This window comes from Nerophis ophidion, linkage group LG06 (assembly GCF_033978795.1).
Source record: "Nerophis ophidion isolate RoL-2023_Sa linkage group LG06, RoL_Noph_v1.0, whole genome shotgun sequence".
In the NCBI taxonomy this organism is placed as follows: Eukaryota; Metazoa; Chordata; class Actinopteri; order Syngnathiformes; family Syngnathidae; genus Nerophis; species Nerophis ophidion.
In genome coordinates this window covers 6,310,211-6,331,969 of record NC_084616.1, presented here as the reverse complement: position 1 = coordinate 6,331,969, position 21,759 = coordinate 6,310,211, and the positions used below count along the sequence as shown (strand labels likewise).

At 43.5% G+C, this 21,759-nt stretch overlaps 1 protein-coding gene across 3 annotated transcripts in view; it reads left to right on the top strand.

The window, feature by feature from the left end:
* The window catches only part of LOC133554103 (PDZ domain-containing protein 4-like), a 30,781-nt gene extending 10,539 nt beyond the window's left edge, over positions 1-20,242 (top strand). For 2 of the 3 annotated variants that reach the window (XM_061902507.1, XM_061902509.1), the window contains exons 5-14: positions 1,839-1,940; positions 4,001-4,356; positions 6,200-6,332; positions 6,398-6,698; positions 15,301-15,637; positions 15,720-15,790; positions 15,866-16,206; positions 16,284-16,424; positions 18,802-18,914; positions 19,097-20,242. In XM_061902507.1, coding sequence (XP_061758491.1) covers positions 1,839-1,940; positions 4,001-4,356; positions 6,200-6,332; positions 6,398-6,698; positions 15,301-15,637; positions 15,720-15,790; positions 15,866-16,206; positions 16,284-16,424; positions 18,802-18,914; positions 19,097-19,316 — 2,115 coding nt within the window. In that variant the 3' untranslated portion in view covers positions 19,317-20,242. The remainder of the gene's footprint in view (positions 1-1,838; positions 1,941-4,000; positions 4,357-6,199; positions 6,333-6,397; positions 6,699-15,300; positions 15,638-15,719; positions 15,791-15,865; positions 16,207-16,283; positions 16,425-18,801; positions 18,915-19,096) is intronic. The other variant, XM_061902508.1, reaches the window with a different exon arrangement.
* Positions 20,243-21,759: the final 1,517 nt, after the last annotated feature.

Genomic DNA, 21,759 nt, shown 5'->3' with positions numbered 1-21,759 from the left:
CAAAGTCAATAGTACACAATAACTATACAAAGTCAGTAGTATGCAATAACTACACAAAGTCAATAGTACACAATAACTATGCAAAGTCAGTAGTACACAATAACTACACAAAGTCAATAGTACACAATAACTATACAAAGTCAGTAGTACACAATAACTACACAAAGTCAATAGTACATAATAACTATACAAAGTCAGTAGTACACAATAACTACACAAAGTCAATAGTACACAATAACTACACAAAGTCAATAGTACACAACAACTACACAAAGTCAATAGTACACAATAACTATACAAAGTCAGTAGTATGCAATAACTACACAAAGTCAATAGTACACAATAACTATGCAAAGTCAGTAGTACACAATAACTACACAAAGTCAATAGTACACAATAACTATACAAAGTCAGTAGTACACAATAACTGCACAAAGTCAATAGTACACAATAACTACACAAAGTCAATAGTACACAATAACTATACAAAGTCAGTAGTACACAATAACTACACAAAGTCAATAGTACACAATAACTATACAAAGTCAGTAGTACACAATAACTACACAAAGTCAATAGTACACAATAACTACACAAAGTCAATAGTACACAACAACTACACAAAGTCAATAGTACACAATAACTATACAAAGTCAGTAGTATGCAATAACTACACAAAGTCAATAGTACACAATAACTATGCAAAGTCAGTAGTACACAATAACTACACAAAGTCAATAGTACACAATAACTATACAAAGTCAGTAGTACACAATAACTACACAAAGTCAATAGTACACAATAACTACACAAAGTCAATACTACACAATAACATTACAAAGTCAGTAGTACACAATAACTACACAAAGTCAATAGTACACAATAACTATACAAAGTCAGTAGTACACAATAACTACACAAATTCAATAGTACACAATAACTATACAAAATCAATAGTACACAATAACTACACAAAGTCAATAGTACACAATAACTATGCAAAGTCAGTAGTACACAATAACTACACAAAGTCAATAGTACACAATAGCTATACAAAGTCAGTAGTACACAATAACTACACAAAGTCAATAGTACACAATAACTATACAAAGTCAGTAGTACACAATAACTACACAAAGTCAGTAGTACACAATAACTACACAAAGTCAGTAGTACACAATAACTACACAAAGTCAATAGTACACAATAACTACACAAAGTCAATAGTACACAATAACTACACAAAGTCAGTATTACACAATAACTACACAAAGTCAATAGTACACAACAACTACACAAAGTCAATAGTACACAATAACTATACAAAGTCAGTAGTATGCATTAACTATACAAAGTCAACAGTACACAATAACTACACAAAGTCAACAGTACACAATAACTATACAAAGTCAGTAGTACACAACAACTACACAAAGTCAATAGTACACAATAACTACACAAAGTCAACAGTACACAACAACCACACAAAGTCAATAGTACACAACAACTGCACAATAACAACAAGTAAAAGTTAGCATGTCTGCTCATGGCTTGCTCTTAGGAATACGTTTAGCCTCGTCCTCCAGTGATAATGCTACTTGATAATGATACTTGAGGGGGAACTGCACTTTTTGTAATTCAGGCTAATAAATTATCAAATAATTATATATATATATATATATATATATATATATATATATATACAGTGTATATATATATATATATATATATATATATATATATATATACACTGTAGTAGTTTCCGACATACATACACATTGGACTAAATCCATAAATAAATACTAAGGACATTTGAATTGATTTTGTCCTCACTGCAGATCAACGGCCTGGACATCCAGAACCGAGAAGAAGCAGTGGCCATTTTGAGTCGAGATGATAGCATCAACTTCTCTTTGCTGCTGGCTCGGCCCGACTTGGAGGTGACTAACTACTCTCTGGTAGTGACTAGTTACTCTCTATTCAGTCAACACACTTTGTGGAGGTGACTAGTTACAATATCCAACAAGTGGTGGTCCGTATAGGACCAAGTGGTACTCAGGTGTAATACACTCGTCCACCACGGGTGGCAGTAATGACAACATCACACAAGTACTCAGGTGTAATACACTCGTCCACCACTGGTGGCAGTAATGACAACATCACACAAGTACTCAGGTGTAATACACTCGTCCACCACTGGTGGCAGTAATGACAACATCACACAAGTACTCAGGTGTAATACACTCGTCCACCACTGGTGGCAGTAATGACAACATCACACAAGTACTCAGGTGTAATACACTCGTCCGCCACTGGTGGCAGTAATGACAACATCACACAAACAAAATGATGACTAAGTGATGAATGTGTATTTTCACATTTGTACTTGAATAGTATTGACAGTATACATATATTATTAATAGGGCTGGGCAATGATTAAAAATTTTAATCGAAGTTAATCGCACTATTTCTCCGATTAATCGCGATTCATTTTATGTTTAAAAAACCTATATTATAGGTAGTGGGCTGTTTTAGGGAATTTTTGATCAAATAATCCGTAGCGGCAATATTAATAATGTTGTGTTCATTCTGCGTAGTGCACTTAAAATAATTATGACCATATCTAGGAATTGATCAATCAATCAATCAATCAATGTTTATTTATACAGCCCCAAATCACAAATGTCTCAAAGGACTGCACAAATCATTACGACTACAACATCCTCGGAAGAACCCACAAAAGGGCAAGGAAAACTCACACCCAGTGGGCAGGGAGAATTCACATCCAGTGGGACGTCAGTGACAATGCTGACTATGAGAAACCTTGGAGAGGACCTCAGATGTGGGCAACCCCCCCCCTCTAGGGGACCGAAAGCAATGGATGTCGAGCGGGTCTAACATGATACTGTGAAAGTTCAATCCATAGTGGCTCCAAGACAGCAGTGAGAGTCCCGTCCACAGGAAACCATCTCAAGCGGATCAGCAGCGTAGAGATGTCCCCAACCGATACAGGCGAGCGGTCCATCCTGGGTCCCGACGAGCGGTCCATCCTGGGTCTCGACTCTGGACAGTCAGTACTTCATCCATGGTCATCGGACCGGACCCCCTCCACAAGGGAGGGGGGGACATAGGAGAAAGAAAAGAAGCGGCAGATCAACTGGTCTAAAAAGGAGGTCTATTTAAAGGCTAGAGTATACAGATGAGTTTTAAGATGAGACTTAAATATATGATGGGAATTTTCCGATTGTTTGCTTGGTGCTTTGATAAACTGAAGGCATCATATACATGGTACTATATTGTGATGGTATGAGCCAGGGAATAAAAGAACTACCCTACCCAGCATGCAACCGGAGTGAGGCGCATGCGCGGTAGCCCGGTATAGGTTGTGTCGCCATTAGCCGGTCTAGCAAGCACGCCTCATTCAGTCCAAAACGGCCCGATCTATCCACATCCAGAATTGTCTGGCGGTTGTAAGTGATCCCGGAGTGACCTCGCTGTAAGCCAGCCATGAAATTTGCAGGATTGTCCGGTATTTTTTGCCAAATGTTCCATCTTTACCAAGAGCCCTTCCATGCCGAAGTACATCTGGGAGATGCCATCTTGTTAAGAAAAGGCGTTAACAAAATAAAAGCATGTAAACAACATACGCAAATGTGCGATTAAAATAATTGTCGGCGTTAATGCGCAATTAACGCATTAATTTGCCCACCCCTAATTATTAATAATAGTTATTCAGTAAGTTAGAATGTTGATGTTAATGTTCTTTTGCAACATGTTTGATTGGTGTTTATTTGAGTCCAAAGACACTTTCATACCACTCGGAGACACTTTGTCTTATTTACAGCTTTTGTTTTTCCGACCATCAATTAGTAGCACTAATTGGACTCCACGCCATTTAGGCCTTCTTACAGGCCGCTGCCCCTCGGGTCTCAAACTGTCAGAGTCATTCAGTGGTAATATCGGAGTGAAGACGGTAAATAGGTGTGTCCACTCCCCTCAGGACCAGGCAACAGAGCCCACCAGGGCGACCCTGGAGGAACCAGCCTCCTTGGACATGCTAAATAATCCAGACTGCTCCTCCGGTTCTTGGAGCCTGTGTCATGGAAGACCACCGGAGTTGTCCGGCGGAGGACAACTTGATGATGAGGAAGGACAAAAGGTGGAGCGCCCAGTCCCCCTCAACCTGCTGTCCGCCAGCCAAGACCTGGACAGCGGACTGGGTCGCACCGACGACAGCACGCGCTACGAGGAGTCCTCCGAGCACGACCTGCTGGGGGATCAAACCAGCGCCTGCAACACCGGCACCACCAACACACCCGGCAGCACCCGCAAGTTCCGGCCAGGACTCAGTCCAAGGTCAGCCCCCCAGACCCTAGGCCTTTTGGTCTTTAATGGTACTTGTTTATCAATACTATTATTGTTATTCCACTCCTGGCACTAAACCAGTTCTTGTTAAAATAGTGAGGGGTATTATATTTGCCTTTTCACCTCATCCTTGATGGTTTTATGACGTCTGTGTCGAGCGAACAGTCAAGTGTTCCGTCTCGGGGTGTAGGTAGAGTTTCTAACGCAGTCCACATTTGATTTAAACAACTTTATGATTGACTTTTAACAGCAAAATTGACTTTTGTGACATTGTATTTGATCAAAGACGGGCGGCATAGCTCGGTTGGTAGAGTGGCCGTACCTGCAACTTGAGGATTGCAGGTTCGATTCCCGCTTCCGCCATCCTAGCCACTGCCGTTGTGTCCTTAGGCAAGGCACTTTACCCACCTGCTCCCAGTGCCACCCACACTGGTTTAAATGTAACTTAGATATTGGGGTTTCACTATGTAAAGCGCTTTGAGTCACTAGAGAAAAGCGCTATATAAATATAATTCACATTCACAAGAAAAACATCTTCAAATCTTTACAAAAGCCCAGGCCATGGTCATGTGGCCCCCTTAACAACATCTAGTATTTATTCTAGGGCTGGGCAACGATTAAACATTTTAATCGAAGTTAATCGCGCTATTTCTCCGATTAATCGCGATTAACTGCATTGTATACGCAAAAAATGAATTCAAAAGTAGTGTGTAGTGCACCTTTATTGGAATATTCTCCCACATGAAACAAAAGCGCCAAAACATTTGTTGTGCAAACACAATTTAAATCAGTCCTTGTTAAACAGTAGCAGTTAAATAGCATATTTGATGAAAATCAACCCCAAAAAATGTAAATACAAACATTTAAGCTTATTGCCACTGCCAGGGTATTTAAGTTATTCTGTTTGTTATGGAAAATAAATATAATCTACATACAAATCTCTGAGCCACAATCATAACATCTGAACAGGCAATTTCTGAGGTAACAGCAGAAACATTTTTTTTTTTTATCAGGGTCTTATGTTTAAAAAACCTATATTATAGGTAGTGGGCTGTTTTAGGGAATTCTTGATCAAATTATCCGTAGTAGCAATATTAATAATGTTGTGTTTATTCTGCGTAGTGCACTTAAAATAATTATGACCATATCTAGGAATTGATATGATGGGAATTTTCCGATTGTTTGCTTGGTGCTTTGATAAACTGAAGGCATCATATACATGGTACTATATTGTGATGTTATGAGCCAGGGAAAAAAAGAACTACCCTACCCAGCATGCAACAGGAGTGACGAGCATGTATAGGTTGTGTCGCCATGACGGCATCTTGTATGTTGTGATATGCACGCTCTGAAAGCAAACGTTAAGAACTCAGCCAACACTCCTGGTCTGCATTATTCATAAATAGACAGACAACACATATACTCCGCTGCTTCACAGGCCGCTGGATGTAGACGGCAAAGTATTCCCATGCTAGCTAGCCGGTCTAGCAAGCACGCCTCATTCAGTCCAAAACGGCCCGATCCATCCACATCCAGAATTGTCTGGCGGTCGTAAGTGATCCCGGAGTGACCACGCTGTAAGCCAGCCATGAAATTTGCAGAATTGTCCGGTATTTTTGCCAAATGTTGCATCTTTACCAAGAGCCCCTCCACGCCATCTTGTTAAGAAAAGGCGTTAACAAAATAAAAGCATGTAAACAACATACGCAAATTTGCGATAAAATAATTGTCGGCGTTAATAGATTGATGAGTTAACGCGTAATTAACGCATTAATTTGCCCACCCCTAATTTATTCGCCTGAACAACCTCACTTTTTTTGGTTTCCTGGCACAGACTAAGTCCAAGACCCAGTCCCGGGTTCGGCCCCAGTCCTGGTAATGGCCGAGGAGACACGACCCCTCCTTTCCTGCAGCTCTGCTCCGACTTTCTCACTGGACCGGACTGGACAGAGCCAGCCCACCACAAGGTACATCTCGGCCGTGACTTCCTCTCGGTGCCCCAATAGTAATCCTCAACCTCTGACCCCCTCAGCCCCGGCCGCACAGGAGTCCTGGAAACACCATGACCGTGCCCGGCCTGACGGAGGACGAGTGCCGGCGGTACCAGGGGCTGCTTGAGATCAGGTACCAGTACGAGTACGGGTCCCAGGTCAAAGAGTCAGGTCTTGAGGAGGGGAAAGACGGAGAAGTGAGCGTGAGCGAGCACCAGATGGCGCTGGTGGAGGAGGAGCTGCGTCACCTGGAGTTCAAGTGTCGCAACATCCTGCGCGCTCAGAAGATGCAGCAGCTCCGAGAGCGCTGCCTGAAAGCCTGGATGATGGAGGAGACCGCAGGTAACCACGACAACCACACTCATAACAGCGTTTGTCCAAAAATTCCATCAAACTTTGAGGACGAACCAAATATCAATCAATCAATCAATGTTTATTTATATAGCCCCAAATCACAAATGTCTCAAAGGACTGCACAAATCATTACGACTACAACATCCTCGGAAGAACCCACAAAAGGGCAAGGAAAACTCACACCTAGTGGGCAGGGAGAATTCACATCCAGTGGGACGCCAGTGACAATGCTGACTATGAGAAACCTTGGAGAGGACCTCAGATGTGGGCAACCCCCCCCCCCCTCTAGGGGACCGAAAGCAATGGATGTCGAGCGGGTCTAACATGATACTGTGAAAGTTCAATCCACAGTGGCTCCAAGACAGCAGCGAGAGTCCCGTCCACAGGAAACCATCTCAAGCGGAGGCGGATCAGCAGCGTAGAGATGTCCCCAACCGATACACAGGCGAGCGGTCCATCCTGGGTCCCGACGATCGGTCCATCCTGGGTCTCGACTCTGGACAGCCAGTACTTCATCCATGGTCATCGGACCGGACCCCCTCCACAAGGGAGGGGGGGGACATAGGAGAAAGAAAAGAAGCGGCAGATCAACTGGTCTAAAAAGGAGGTCTATTTAAAGGCTAGAGTATACAGATGAGTTTTAAGGTGAGACTTAAATGCTTCTACTGAGGTAGCATCTCGAACTGTTACCGGGAGGGCATTCCAGAGTACTGGAGCCCGAACGGAAAACGCTCTATAGCCCGCAGACTTTTTTTGAGCTCTAGGAATCACTAATAAGCCGGAAAATATATTTTCTGCTATAAGCCACTTCATAACAAAAAGCAAGTCGCAGTTCTTCAATCTCGCCCACGCCCAAACCATGATGTGTGTCTTAGGAACAAGCAGACAAGGACAATGTTGCTGCCATCTAGTGACCATGTAGTCAAACTACATGTACTGGACTTCCATAATATTGACTTTGATGGAAACTTGTATTAGTAGATTGCAAAGTACAGTACATATTCCCTACAATTGACCACTAAATGCTAACACCCCGATAAGTTTTTCAACTTTTTTAAGTCGGGCTCCACCTTCATCAATTCATGGTAAGGGCATTTTTACCACAAGAAAATGTACCTTCATCAATCAATCAATCAATGTTTACTTATATAGCCCGACATCCTCGGTAGGCCCACATAAGGGCAAGGAAAACTCACACCCAGTGGGACGTCGGTGACAATGATGACTATGAGAACCTTGGAGAGGAGGAAAGCAATGGATGTCGAGCGGGTCTAACATGATACTGTGAAAGTTCAATCCATAATGGATCCAACACAGTCGTGAGAGTCCAGTCCAAAGCGGATCCAACACAGCAGCGAGAGTCCCGTTCACAGCGGAGCCAGCAGGAAACCATCCCAAGCGGAGGCGGGATGTCCCCAGCCGATACATAGGCAAGCAGTACATGGCCACCGGATCGGACCGGACCCCTTCCACAAGGGAGAGTGAGACATAGGAGAAAAAGAAAAGAAACGGCAGATCAACTGGTTGAAAAAGGGAGTGTATTTAAAGGCTAGAGTATACAAATGAGTTTTAAGGTGAGACTTAAATGCTTCTACTGAGGTGGCATCTCGAACTTTTACCGGGAGGGCATTCCAGAGTACTGGAGCCCGAAATGAAAACGCTCTATAGCCCGCAGACTTTTTTTGGGCTTTGGGAATCACTAATAAGCCGGAGTCCTTTGAAGGCAGATTTCTTGCCGGGACATATGGTACAATACAATCGGCAAGATAAGATGGAGCTAGACCGTGTAGTATTTTATACGTAAGTAGTAAAACCTTAAAGTCACATCTTAAGTGCACAGGAAGCCAGTGCTGGTGAGCCAGTATAGTTATATATGTATGTATATATGTATATAAAGGTATATACAGTATAGGTATATATGTATATAAAGGTATATACAGTATAGGTATATATGTATGTATATATGTATATAAAGGTATATACAGTATAGGTATATATGTATGTATATATGTATATAAAGGTATATACAGTACAGGCGTAATATGATCAAACTTTCTTGTTCTTGTCAAAAGTCTAGCAGCCGCATTTTGTACCAACTGTAATCTTTTAATGCTAGACATGGGGAGACCCGAAAATAATACGTTACAGTAATCGAGACGAGGCGTAACAAACGCATGGATAATGATCTCAGCGTCTTCATCAATGAATCGAACTAATTGTATGATGTAGTGTTACGCTCGCAACATGAATGATATTCAATCAACTCCGACTTGATCATGACAAATACCGACAGCCAAGAGGGATCTTCATGTGTACCAGTTTTAGTTGGGGAGGCTGCTTGATGTTCGCTGTACACCAGATGACTTCAGGGATGTTTGATGCAACTTTTTCACTGGCAATTATGTTTTAGCGACACCTACTGGCCACAATAATTCATGAAGTTAAGCTTATCACGCCATAATTGGAGTGATGCGGACACGTTTGTTACTCTAGTTTTGCTATTGCTCTCCTATACAGGTGCTGGTCATATTATTAGAATATCATGAAAAAGTTGATTTATTTCAGTAATTATATTCAGAAGGTGAAACTTACATATTATATCAATTCATTACACACATATTGATATATTTGAAATGTTTATTTCTTTAAATGTTGATGATTAGTACTGACAATTACTGAAAATCCCAAATTCAGTATCTCAGAAAATTGGTTACGACTAGTACCAAAATTTTTTTTTTAGAAATGTGGGCCAACTGTTAGCATGTACGGCGATCAATACTTAGTTGCAGCTCCTTTTGCCTGAATTGCTGCAGCAATACGGCGTGGCATAAAGTCGACCAGTCTGTTGCACCCTCAGGTGTTATGAGAGCCCAGCTTGCTTTAATAGTGGCCTTCAGATCTTCAGCATTGTTGGGTCTGGCATCTGGCATCTTCCGCTTCACAATACCCCATAGCTTTTCTATGGGGTTAAGGTCAGGTGAGTTTGCAGGCCAATCAAGAACAGGGATACCATGGTCCTTAAACCAGGTACTGGTAGATTTGGCACTGTGTGCAGGTGCCAAGTCATGTTGGAAAATGAAATCTTCACCTCCATAAAATTGGCAACATAAAGTGTTCTAAAACTTCCTGGTAGACTGCTGCATTGACCCTAGACCTCAGGAAACACGGTGGACCAACACCAGCAGATGACATGGCACCCCAGACCATTACCCATTGTGGAAATCTGACACTGGACTTCAGGCAACGTGGATTCTGTGCCTCTCCTGTCTTCCTCCAGACTCTGGGACCTTGATTTCCAAAGGAGATACAAAATTGACTTTCATCTAAAAACATAACTTTGGACCACTCAGCAGCAGTCCAGTCCTTTTTGTCTTGAGCCCAGGCGAGACGCTTTTGACGTTGTCTCTTATTCAAGAGTGGCTTTACACAAGGAATGCGACAGCTGAAGCCCATATCTTGCATACGTCGGTGCGTGGCGGTTCATCAAGCACTGACTCCAGCTGCAGTCCACTCTTTGTGGATCTCCCCCACATTTTTGAATCGGTTCTGTTTGACAATCCTCTTATCCCTCTTGCTTGTACACTTTTTTCTACCACATCTTTGTCTTCCCTTGGCCTCTCTATTAATGTGCTTGGACACAGAGCTCTGGGAACATCCAACCTCTTTGGCAATGACCTTTTGTGTCTTGCCCTCCTTCTTTAAAGTATCAATGGTCATCTTTTGGACAGTTGTCAAGTCAGCAGTCTTCCCCAGGATTGTGTGTCATACAGAATCAAAACGAGAGACCATTTAAAGGCTTTTCCAGGTGTTTTGAGTTAGTTAGCTAATTAGAGTGTGGCACCAGGTGTCTTCAATATCTGACCTTTTCACCATATTCTCATTTTCTGAGATGTTGAATTTAGGGTTTTCATTGGTTGTCAGCTATAATCATTTCCTTTTTGGCAAAAAACACTTGAAATGTATCAGTCTGTTTGGAATGAATGTATACATTCTACAAGTTTGACTTTCTTAATGAAATAAATCAACTTTTTCATGATATTCTAATAATATGACCAGCACCTGTATTCGGCACTTATTTCTGTTGGCATCGCTTCGTTCCTCCCTTGTTTGTTGGGAGCGCTGATTGCTCACACCTGCCTCTGTTAGGTGATTATCAATGAATCAATCAATGTTTATTTATATAGCCCCAAATCACAAATGTCTCAAAGGACTGCACAAATCATTACGGCTACAACATCCTCGGAAGAACCCACAAAAGGGCAAGGAAAACTCACACCCAGTGGGCAGGGAGAATTCACATCCAGTGGGACGCCAGTGACAATGCTGACTATGAGAAACCTTGGAGAGGACCTCAGATGTGGGCAACCCCCCTCTAGGGGACCGAAAGCAATGGATGTCGAGCGGGTCTAACATGATACTGTGAAAGTTCAATCCATAGTTGCTCCAACACAGCCGCGAGAGTTCAGTTCAAGCGGATCCAAGACAGCAGCGAGAGTCCCGTCCACAGGAAACCATCTCAAGTGGAGGCGGATCAGCAGCATAGAGATGTCCCCAACCGATACAGGCGAGCGGTCCATCCTGGGTCTCGACTCTGGACAGCCAGTACTTCATCCATGGTCATCGGACCGGACCCCCTCCACAAGGGAGGGGGGGACATAGGAGAAAGAAAAGAAGCGGCAGATCAACTAGTCTAAAAAGGAGGTCTATTTAAAGGCTAAAGTATACAGATGAGTTTTAAGGTGAGACTTAAATGCTTCTACTGAGGTAGCATCTTGAACTGTTACCGGGAGGGCATTCCAGAGTACTGGAGCCCGAACGGAAAACGCTCTATAGCCCGCAGACTTTTTTTGGGCTCTAGGAATCACTAATAAGCCGGAGTCTTTTGAACGCAGATTTCGTGCCGGGACATATGGTACAATACAATCGGCAAGATAGGCTGGAGCTAGACCGTGTAGTATTTTATACGTAAGTAGTAAAACCTTAAAGTCACATCTTAAGTGCACAGGAAGCCAGTGCAGGTGAGCCAGTATAGGTATGTATGTATGTATATATGTATATAAAGGTATATACAGTATAGGTATATATGTATGTATATATGTATATAAAGGTATATACAGTATAGGTATATATGTATGTATATATGTATATAAAGGTATATACAGTATAGGTATATATGTATGTATATATGTATATAAAGGTATATACAGTATAGGTATATATGTATGTATATATGTATATAAACGTATATACAGTACAGGCGTAATGTGATCAAACTTTCTTGTTCTTGTCAAAAGTCTAGCAGCCGCATTTTGTACCAACTGTAATCTTTTAATGCTAGACATGGGGAGACCCGAAAATAATACGTTACAGTAATCGAGACGAGGCGTAACAAACGCATGGATAATGATCTCGGCGTCTTTAGTGGACAAAATGGAGCGAATTTTAGCGATATTACGGAGATGAAAGAAGGCCGATTAGTACTCGCACCTGCGGCCAATCCCAATCAAACACCTTGAAATGCCAGTCTCACTGTCCAGTCGGCGTGGAACTGTTGTTTGCTTCCGGCAAGTGTTTACCTCGTACATACTTCTGCTACCGAGTAGATTTCTTGTTAGCTTTTCATCTTTCCTGTGCTTTGCTAAGACATTCACCTTTTGTGCCTGAGGCTTCTTTACATTTTGCCCTCCTGCTTCACAAACACACCTCACCACACCAAGAGTTGACATAATAGTACAAGCTGAAATAAACCAAAGGTGTAGTGAACCTCACCTAGCAAGTAAATTCCTCCTGGAGGTAAGTGTGTTCACTGACTGATGATGCAAAAACCCGAACATCCTCATTGATTGATTGATTGATACTTTTATTAGTAGATTGCACAGTACAGTACATATTCCCTACAATTGACCACTAAATGGTAACACCCCAATAAGTTTTTCAACTTGTTTAAGTCGGGGTCCACGTTAATCAATTCATGGTACAAATATATACTATCAACATAATACAGTCATCACACAAGTTAATCATCATAGTATGTACATTGAATTATTGACATTATTTACAATCCGGGGGGTGGGATGAGGAGCTTTGGTTGATATCAGAACTTCAGTCATCAACAATTGCATCAACAGAGAAATGTGGACATTGAAACAGTGTCGGTCTTATTTAGTAGGATATGTACAGCCAGCAGAGAACATAGTGAGTTCACATAGCATAAGAACAAGTATATACATTAGAAGTACATTTGAGTTGTTTATAATCCGGGGAGATGGGATGTGAATGGAGGAGGGTATTAGTAAAGTGTTGAAGTTGCCTGGAGGTGTTGTTTTAGAGCGGTTTTCAATCAATCAATCAATCAATGTTTACTTATATAGCCCTAAATCACTAGTGTCTCAAAGGGCTGCACAAACCACCACGACATCCTCGGTAGGCCCACATAAGGGCAAGGAAAACTCACACCCAGTGGGACATCGGTGACAATGATGACTATGAGAACCTTAAAGAGGAGGAAAGCAATGGATGTCGAGCGGGTCTAACATGATACTGTGAAAGTTCAATCCACAATGGATCCAACACAGTCGCGAGAGTCCAGTCCAAAGCGGATCCAACACAGCAGCGAGAGTCCCGTTCACAGCGCAGCCAGCAGGGAACCATCCCAAGCGGAGGCGGATCAGCAGCGCAGAGATGTCCCCAGCCGATACACAGGCAAGCAGTACATGGCCACCGGATCGGACCGGACCCCCTCCACAAGGGAGAGTGGGACATAGAAGAAAAAGAAAAGAAACGGCAGATCAACTGGTCTAAAAAGGAGGTCTATTTAAAGGCTAGAGTATACAAATGAGTTTTAAGGTGAGACTTAAATGCTTCTACTGAGGTAGCATCTCGAACTGTTACCGGGAGGGCATTCCAGAGTACTGGAGCCCGAACGGAAAACGCTCTATAGCCCGCAGACTTTTTTTGGGCTTTGGGAATCACTAACAAGCCGGAGTCCTTTGAACGCAGATTTCTTGCCGGGACATATGGTACAATACAATCGGCAAGATAGGATGGAGCTAGACCGTGTAGTATTTTATACGTAAGTAGTAAAACCTTAAAGTCACATCTTAAGTGCACAGGAAGCCAGTGCAGGTGAGCCAGTATAGGTATATATGTATGTATATATGTATATAAAGGTATATACAGTATAGGTATATATGTATGTATATATGTATATAAAGGTATATACAGTATAGGTATATATGTATGTATATATGTATATAAAGGTATATACAGTACAGGCGTAATGTGATCAAACTTTCTTGTTCTTGTCAAAAGTCTAGCAGCCGCATTTTGTACCAACTGTAATCTTTTAATGCTAGACATGGGGAGACCCGAAAATAATACGTTACAGTAGTCGAGGCGAGACGTAACAAACGCATCTTTAGTGGACAGAATGGAGCGAATTTTAGCGATATTACGGAGATGAAAGAAGGCCGTTTTAGTAACGCTTTTAATGTGTGCCTCAAAGGAGAGAGTTGGGTCGAAGATAATACCCAGATTCTTTACCGTGTCGCCTTTTTTAATTGTTTGGTTGTCAAATGTTAGAGTTGTATTATTAAATAGAGTTCGGTGTCTAGCAGGACCGATAATCAGCATTTCCGTTTTTTTGGCGTTGAGTTGCAAAAAGTTAGCGGACATCCATTGTTTAATTTCATTAAGACACGCCACCAGCTGACTACAATCCGGCGTGTTCGTCAGCTTTAGGGGAATGTAGAATATAGGAATATAGAGATATGCACTTACTTTTATACCTGTTGGGAGTGCATTCCACATTGATGTGGCATAGAAAGAGAATGAGTTAAGACCTTTGTTAGATCGAAATCTGGGTTTAACGTGGTTTGTGGAGCTCCCCCTGGTGTTGTGGTTATGGCGGTCATTTACGTTAAGGAAGTAATTTGACATGTACTTCGGTATCAAGGAGGTGTAGCGGATTTTATAGACTAGGCTCAGTGCAAGTTGTTTTACTCTGTCCTCCACCCTGAGCCAGCCCACTTTGGAGAAGTGGGTTGGATTGAGGTGTGATCTGGGGTGGAGGTCTAAAAGTAACCGGATTAGCTTATTCTGGGATGTTTGGAGTCTAGATATGTGGGTTTTGGAGGTGCTGGGGTACCAGGAGGTGCAAGCGTAATCGAAGAAGGGTTGAATGAGAGTTCCCCCTAGAATCCTCAAGGTGTTTTTGTTGACCAGAGAGAAGATTCTGTAGAGGAATCTCGTTCTTTGGTTGACCTTTTTGATCATCTTGGTTGCCATTTTATCACAGGAAAGATTAGCCTCTAGAATGGAACCTTGGTAGGTGTTCTCATCCTTCCTGGTGATAACAATGTCACCCACTTTTATAGTGAAGTCACTGACCTTCTTAAGTTTGATATGGGACCCAAATAGGATGGATTCCGTTTGACCTAAGTGTATGGATAGCTTGTTGTCAGCGAGCCAGGTGCAAATATTGAGGAGTTCAGCACTGAGGATTTGTTCCACCTGTGACTTGTCCTTGTCATACGTGTCGGACTGGTTATTATGAATGAATTCAAGCTCATTCACACAATTTGACGGGCAGGTATTTTTATCGACGATGAGAGCCGAGAGTTGTCAGCCATCAACGAGCTCCCGGAACGTTCCAATGACAGCACCTGCGCCCGCACTGCATTAGTCAGCAGCGGGCAGATACCGCCTGTCCAGGAAGAAGACCACAACGCAGGCGGACCGCCAACGTCCCCGCCGACGCTCCTAGCCCTCAGTCACCTTCCACCTTTCAACTTCCCCATCGCTAGCCGTCGTCGAGACCGTGAGAGGCGTCACTCCAATCTCGGGTGCTCCCTCTCGCCTGGCTCTGGACGGAGTCACGACCAGGGGAACAGCTCACGCTCTATGCCTTCCACGCCTTCCAAGTTCAGGTTCAAACAATTTCCACACTCGAAGAAATGTCTTAATCCTTAACCATCACAGCTCATCTAGAATTGGTTTGTTCCTACACAGATCTCTGTCCAGAGAGGCGGACCCATCTTCTAGGAGGGATGTGGCTGACGAAAGGCGGGGCTCCAGAACTGGTAATAACCCTCCTTTACATGTATGAACCTGCCTATCTTGCATAACGGACTCATGAATGGACGTTTGGCATGCAGATGCCACTCCTACCAGGCATGGAGGAGGCAGTGGCAAGTCCAGCCCCTTCTTGTCCCACCAAAGTAGAGTCAAAGCCTTAGAACGCTACCAGAGCTGCATCGCGCTGCCGTCCGATGGCCTGGTAGAGCCGCTGGATCGGCTCTTGAGAGAGAGGGGGCGAGGAGAGGGGGAGGAGAGAGGGGAGGGCACAGGCAGCAGCGGACCTGCCAGTCCCCGCAGCGTGAACAGCGCCCCATGTGGTCTGGAGGAGCAGCACGCAGCCTCACGGTTGGGACTGGCGTTACCGCTCGGGTTGCTGCACTCGTCGCCAACGTCTACATCACAGCGCATGGAATGGAAGGTAAGATTTGAAAACGATCCTTGAGATACCCTGGCCATCTCTACTGATCAGACGGCTTTCTCTGTTTTCACGTTCAGGTTAAGATCCGCAGCGACGGCACTCGTTACGTGGCCAAGCGGCCCGTGAGAGACCGCCTGCTCAAGGCCAGAGCCATGAAGATCAGGGAGGAACGTAGCGGCATGACGACTGATGACGACGCTGCCAGTGAGATGAAGCAGGTACCTCAACCTCTTCTGTGGTGGGTACACTATGGGCACCGCTTTTAATCCACGGATTTACCTACCAGATGTGGGACTACAGTCCTGACATATCCATGGATCTGAATAGGAGTGAAGGTGGTGTTCCTGGGGAGTGAGACATTCAATTATATGAAACAAAGTCCCCATTCTGGTGTACGTCGCACATTGCAAAGATTCCTAGGAGACAGCAGCCAGGCATTGATGAAGAAACTATTTAGTAGGATGACAAGGTCCAAGATGTCCTGATCATCTATGACTATCGGCAGTATGGATTGCCCACTTTCTCCCAGCTTTTCAGAATCTCCAGAAGGTTGAGACAGTCAAGCTCTTTTGGCAAACCAGGCACCTTTCCAAATGTTTGTAGTATTGATACAATTACCTAGCATAGTCACTGAGACGTAATATGCTTCACAGTCAGGTAATCTGCCAGAGAGACATGACTTGCTGAACCAAAGAGTGGATATGGAGTTCTTGCTCTCCTGATCTTGCATTGAGTGACAGGAGCTGAACCTGTATGGCCCCTCTGATTACCATGTTGGAGTTCTGCCTCCGCCAACCCAGTGTCTGCTGTTGTTGTTGATTCGGACCTCTGCACGGGACTCGCAAAGGTTACCTGCTTATAGTTCTCCTCGTAGGCTGTAGCAATTCGTAAGACCCGCGGGGTGCAGGTCAACACCTGGCACCGAGAGCAGCAAGGATCAGCAGTTGGTTGCAAATGACGTTGGGAAAGGGTTGCGGCCATCACACGTAATGGAATGGTAGTTACATGTGGGACCTTGTTATCCTCAGTCCATTTGCAAAGGCGCCAACTTCAAATTAGATTAGATTAGATAGTACTTTATTTATTCCGTCAGGAGAGTTCCTTCAGGAAAATTACAATTTTCAGCACAATCCCATTCAAGATCAGACAAACATTACAGGGAGACAGAACAGGATCGCTGACGGGTCTGCCGGCTTCCAGCGCCCCTTACAAAAAAGATGACATACAGGTAAACAAGGGGGGGTAGGGGGGGGGATGGGAGAAAAAAATAGAAGATTAAAATAAAATAAAAAATAAAAAAAATTGGTCTTAGCCTAGGCCCTGGAGTGGGGGTGCAGACTGAGGCCAAGGGAAAAGAACAACTCATAGCCATAGTACACATCCCTCTTACATGTGTGTAAGAGGGAAACATCAAACATCAAAGAACACAGAGGACATTAAAGACATTAAAGCAGCAGATACAACCAGACACTTCTACATACAGCTATGAATAAAAAGTAAAAGAAACATATCCACTGTGGCGGCCTCTGCGGTGTTCCACGCCATCGTCCGCTGGGGAGGAGGGAGCGTGGCCAGAGACAGGAGCAGACCCAACAAAGCAACCAAGACAGCCGACTCCACTCTCGGCCAATGTCCAGTCCGCATGGATGAGCGAGGATACGTCCAAGGTGACTGATGTGTCCGACACCTGCTCACCCAGTCAAGACACCGCGGAGCCTCTCCGTCGCAGCGCTCAGTGCCAGCTCCGCAGCCCTGTCCCCCTCATCCGCATCTCCTCCAGTCCCTCCAAACAGACACTGGTGTAGCAGAGACCCAGCAGCTGGTCTCCATAGCCAAAAGGCTCCCGAGAGGCGGATCCAGAAGTCCACAAAAAAAGCACCACAGAGGTCACGAAAGTGCCACCCCTTGTCACACAGTCCCAAAGGGTCCCGGACCAAAATGCAAAAAAATATAATAACACATGAAAACAAGAGGGAAACACAAAATGATGACACAAGAGCACAGAGCTCCTGCCTACAGCAGCGCCATCTTGGAAAAAATGCCGAAAGACGACAGGAAGCTGCTGTTTCCTGAGGGTTGACGTCTCCTGGGTGTTCATCAGAGCCCTGTTAGTCGGATTGCGGACCTAACACCACTGGGTGCCAGACCTGTCCGCCATGGGTTGCCTCACGAGGAACTGAAATTCCAGACGACATGGCTCTGACACTACCATGTTGCCACCACCCCTACCACGTTGAGGAAGGGTTGGACTTAAGGGGGGGGTTGTTACTGTTGTGTCCTTGGGCAGGATGCATCACACGCAAGGAAGCTTCAATGACCAAGTTGGTACTTATGACCCAGATCCAGATACAATTTCACATTGTGTGTGACAGTTAAGGTCTTCTTCTTACGGGTTATTTGTGAGATCCAGTCATGGCTTGTGACTTCCTCAGGAGTCGTCTTCACAGTTGCATAAAGCAAGAAGCATATGTGGTCTCTATGTAGGCAGCTTCGGTGAAGTCTTGAATGTACAACCCTTGTGTGGTTCTCATCGAGGGCAACGCATAGGTGGTGTGTCCTAATACTTGTCAAGTGACTCAGTCTCCACACCAATAGGGGCGATACTGGAGCAAAGAAGAGAGGAAGCAGCAGCTGCTGAGAGCCAGAGAGAACAGACGAAGGAGAGAGTTCATGATGCAGAGCCGCCTGGACTACTTGAAGGGGGATAGGTAGGACATTTCCTGTCATACTATCTTGTACTTTTAATTAAGCTACCAACCAACGAATGAAAACAATTCTTGATTGGCCAAGATAACATGCAGGAAAATGTGAATGGTGCCACGGCTAAAACCGACAGCCGTTAGAAGATGTGACAATGTCATGCAAAAACTCTTTCCCCTTTCCTCTGCAGGGATGCATCATCATCACCGGGTGGCGCTGAAGAGCCTCCATCTGTTTATGTACACAAGGACAACAGCATGCTCCTCCTGAGCCAGAAAAGGGGCACCAAGAAGAGGAATCGACGCATCCTGGACAACTGGATGACCATCCAGGATCTGCTGGCTCACGGCTCGCGGTCTCCAGACGGAAAGAAAATATTCAACCCGCTACTCTCCGTGACCACGGTGTGACCCAAACAGGACATAGGTACGGATGATTCAGTCTGGACTAGTTTTATGTTGAAAGAAGAAGAAGAAGAGCTAAGTCGATGCAGACGTCCACACTGTGGCAAGTCTGCTGTGATCAATATTCTAATTGTCAATTGTCTTTATCTGCAACTCATTCCGCCATAGCAGAAACATCTTTGACATCGGTATTCTCATGTCTGTGTTCCTTCACCATTCCGTGGCCGACACACAGAACCGTGATCAGATAGAAGAACAACTCTTGTAGATCAGAGCAGAGGAGATCTTATGTGAAATCAACAAATTCAATTTGTCTTTAACATTTCAGGCAGGACTTTCCTCCAGAACTGGAAGTTCAAATCCACCATTGTCCAGAAGACTTTAGGTCAAGCCTTAAAAAACAAAACCCCAATGAATCTCTACTGTTTCCTTGTCTGCACCTGGAGATTCTGTCTTGTCCAACATATACTACCAACCATTTGCTGGAAATGTCAGCACAAAATCTGAGACAGTCGCAGAGAACACCACAGAGAAAGCACAAGGACTCCCAAGTGATTCCTAAAGATCTGGTCCAATGGTCCGCATCGTTCCTGGATCTCAGGTTGGACTAACAGCCAGACTCACCCTTTCAAGTTCTTAAGAAAAGACATTTCAAGCAAGGGTATTATCACTTATTAGAGGTGAAGCGGGAACCCAAAGTTGGACATTGAAGTGCACGACGCCCACCAGGCAGCTTCTGTTGAATGTACAAGGTCACAAGCTGCTCATGTTCCGGACCAGGTTCTACTTGAGCTCCACTTCAAAAAATGTTTTTATTGACTTAAGGAATGCATGGATTATTCAATGGTTAAATATCATGCTTCAAATGTAGTCAATGTTTGTACTTCACATGTTGTAGAGTTCTTTTCAGTCAATAAAGTACACAAGCTGTCCCAAACCACTTCCACATGTTAGTGACTTAGTTCTTTACCGTCAATAAAGTACACAATATGTCCCAAACCACTTCCACATGTTAGTGACTTAGTTCTTTACCGTCAATAAAGTACACAATATGTCCCAAACCACTTCCACATGTTAGTGACTTAGTTCTTTACCGTCAATAAAGTACACAAGCTGTCCCAAACCACTTCCACATGTTAGTGACTTAGTTCTTTACCGTCAATAAAGTACACAATATGTCCCAAACCACTTCCACATGTTAGTGACTTAGTTCTTTACCGTCAATAAAGTACACAATATGTCCCAAACCACTTCCACATGTTAGTGACTTAGTTCTTTACCGTCAATAAAATACACAATATGTCCCAAACCACTTCCACATGTTAGTGACTTAGTTCTTTACCGTCAATAAAGTACACAAGCTGTCCCAAACCACGTCCACATGTTAGTGACTTAGTTCTTTACCGTCAATAAAGTACACAATATGTCCCAAACCACTTCCACATGTTAGTGACTTAGTTCTTTACCGTCAATAAAGTACACAAGCTGTCCCAAACCACTTCCACATAATAGTGACTTAGTTCTTTACCGTCAATAAAGTACACAAGCTGTCCCAAACCACTTCCACATGTTAGTGACTTAGTTCTTTACCGTCAATAAAGTACACAATATGTCCCAAACCACTTCCACATGTTAGTGACTTAGTTCTTTACCGTCAATAAAGTACACAATATGTCCCAAACCACTTCCACATGTTAGTGACTTAGTTCTTTACCGTCAATAAAGTACACAATATGTCCCAAACCACTTCCACATGTTAGTGACTTAGTTCTTTACCGTCAATAAAGTACACAATATGTCCCAAACCACCTCCACATGTTAGTGACTTAGTTCTTTACCGTCAATAAAGTACACAATATGTCCCAAACCACTTCCACATGTTAGTGACTTAGTTCTTTACCGTCAATAAAGTACACAATATGTCCCAAACCACTTCCACATGTTAGTGACTTAGTTCTTTACCGTCAATCAAATACACAATATGTCCCAAACCACTTCCACATGTTAGTGACTTAGTTCTTTACCGTCAATAAAGTACACAAGCTGTCCCAAACCACGTCCACATGTTAGTGACTTAGTTCTTTACCGTCAATAAAGTACACAATATGTCCCAAACCACTTCCACATGTTAGTGACTTAGTTCTTTACCGTCAATAAAGTACACAAGCTGTCCCAAACCACTTCCACATGTTAGTGACTTAGTTCTTTACCGTCAATAAAGTACACAATATGTCCCAAACCACTTCCACATGTTAGTGACTTAGTTCTTTACCGTCAATAAAGTACACAATATGTCCCAAACCACTTCCACATGTTAGTGACTTAGTTCTTTACCGTCAATAAAGTACACAATATGTCCCAAACCACTTCCACATGTTAGTGACTTAGTTCTTTACCGTCAATAAAGTACACAATATGTCCCATACCACTTCCACATGTTAGTGACTTA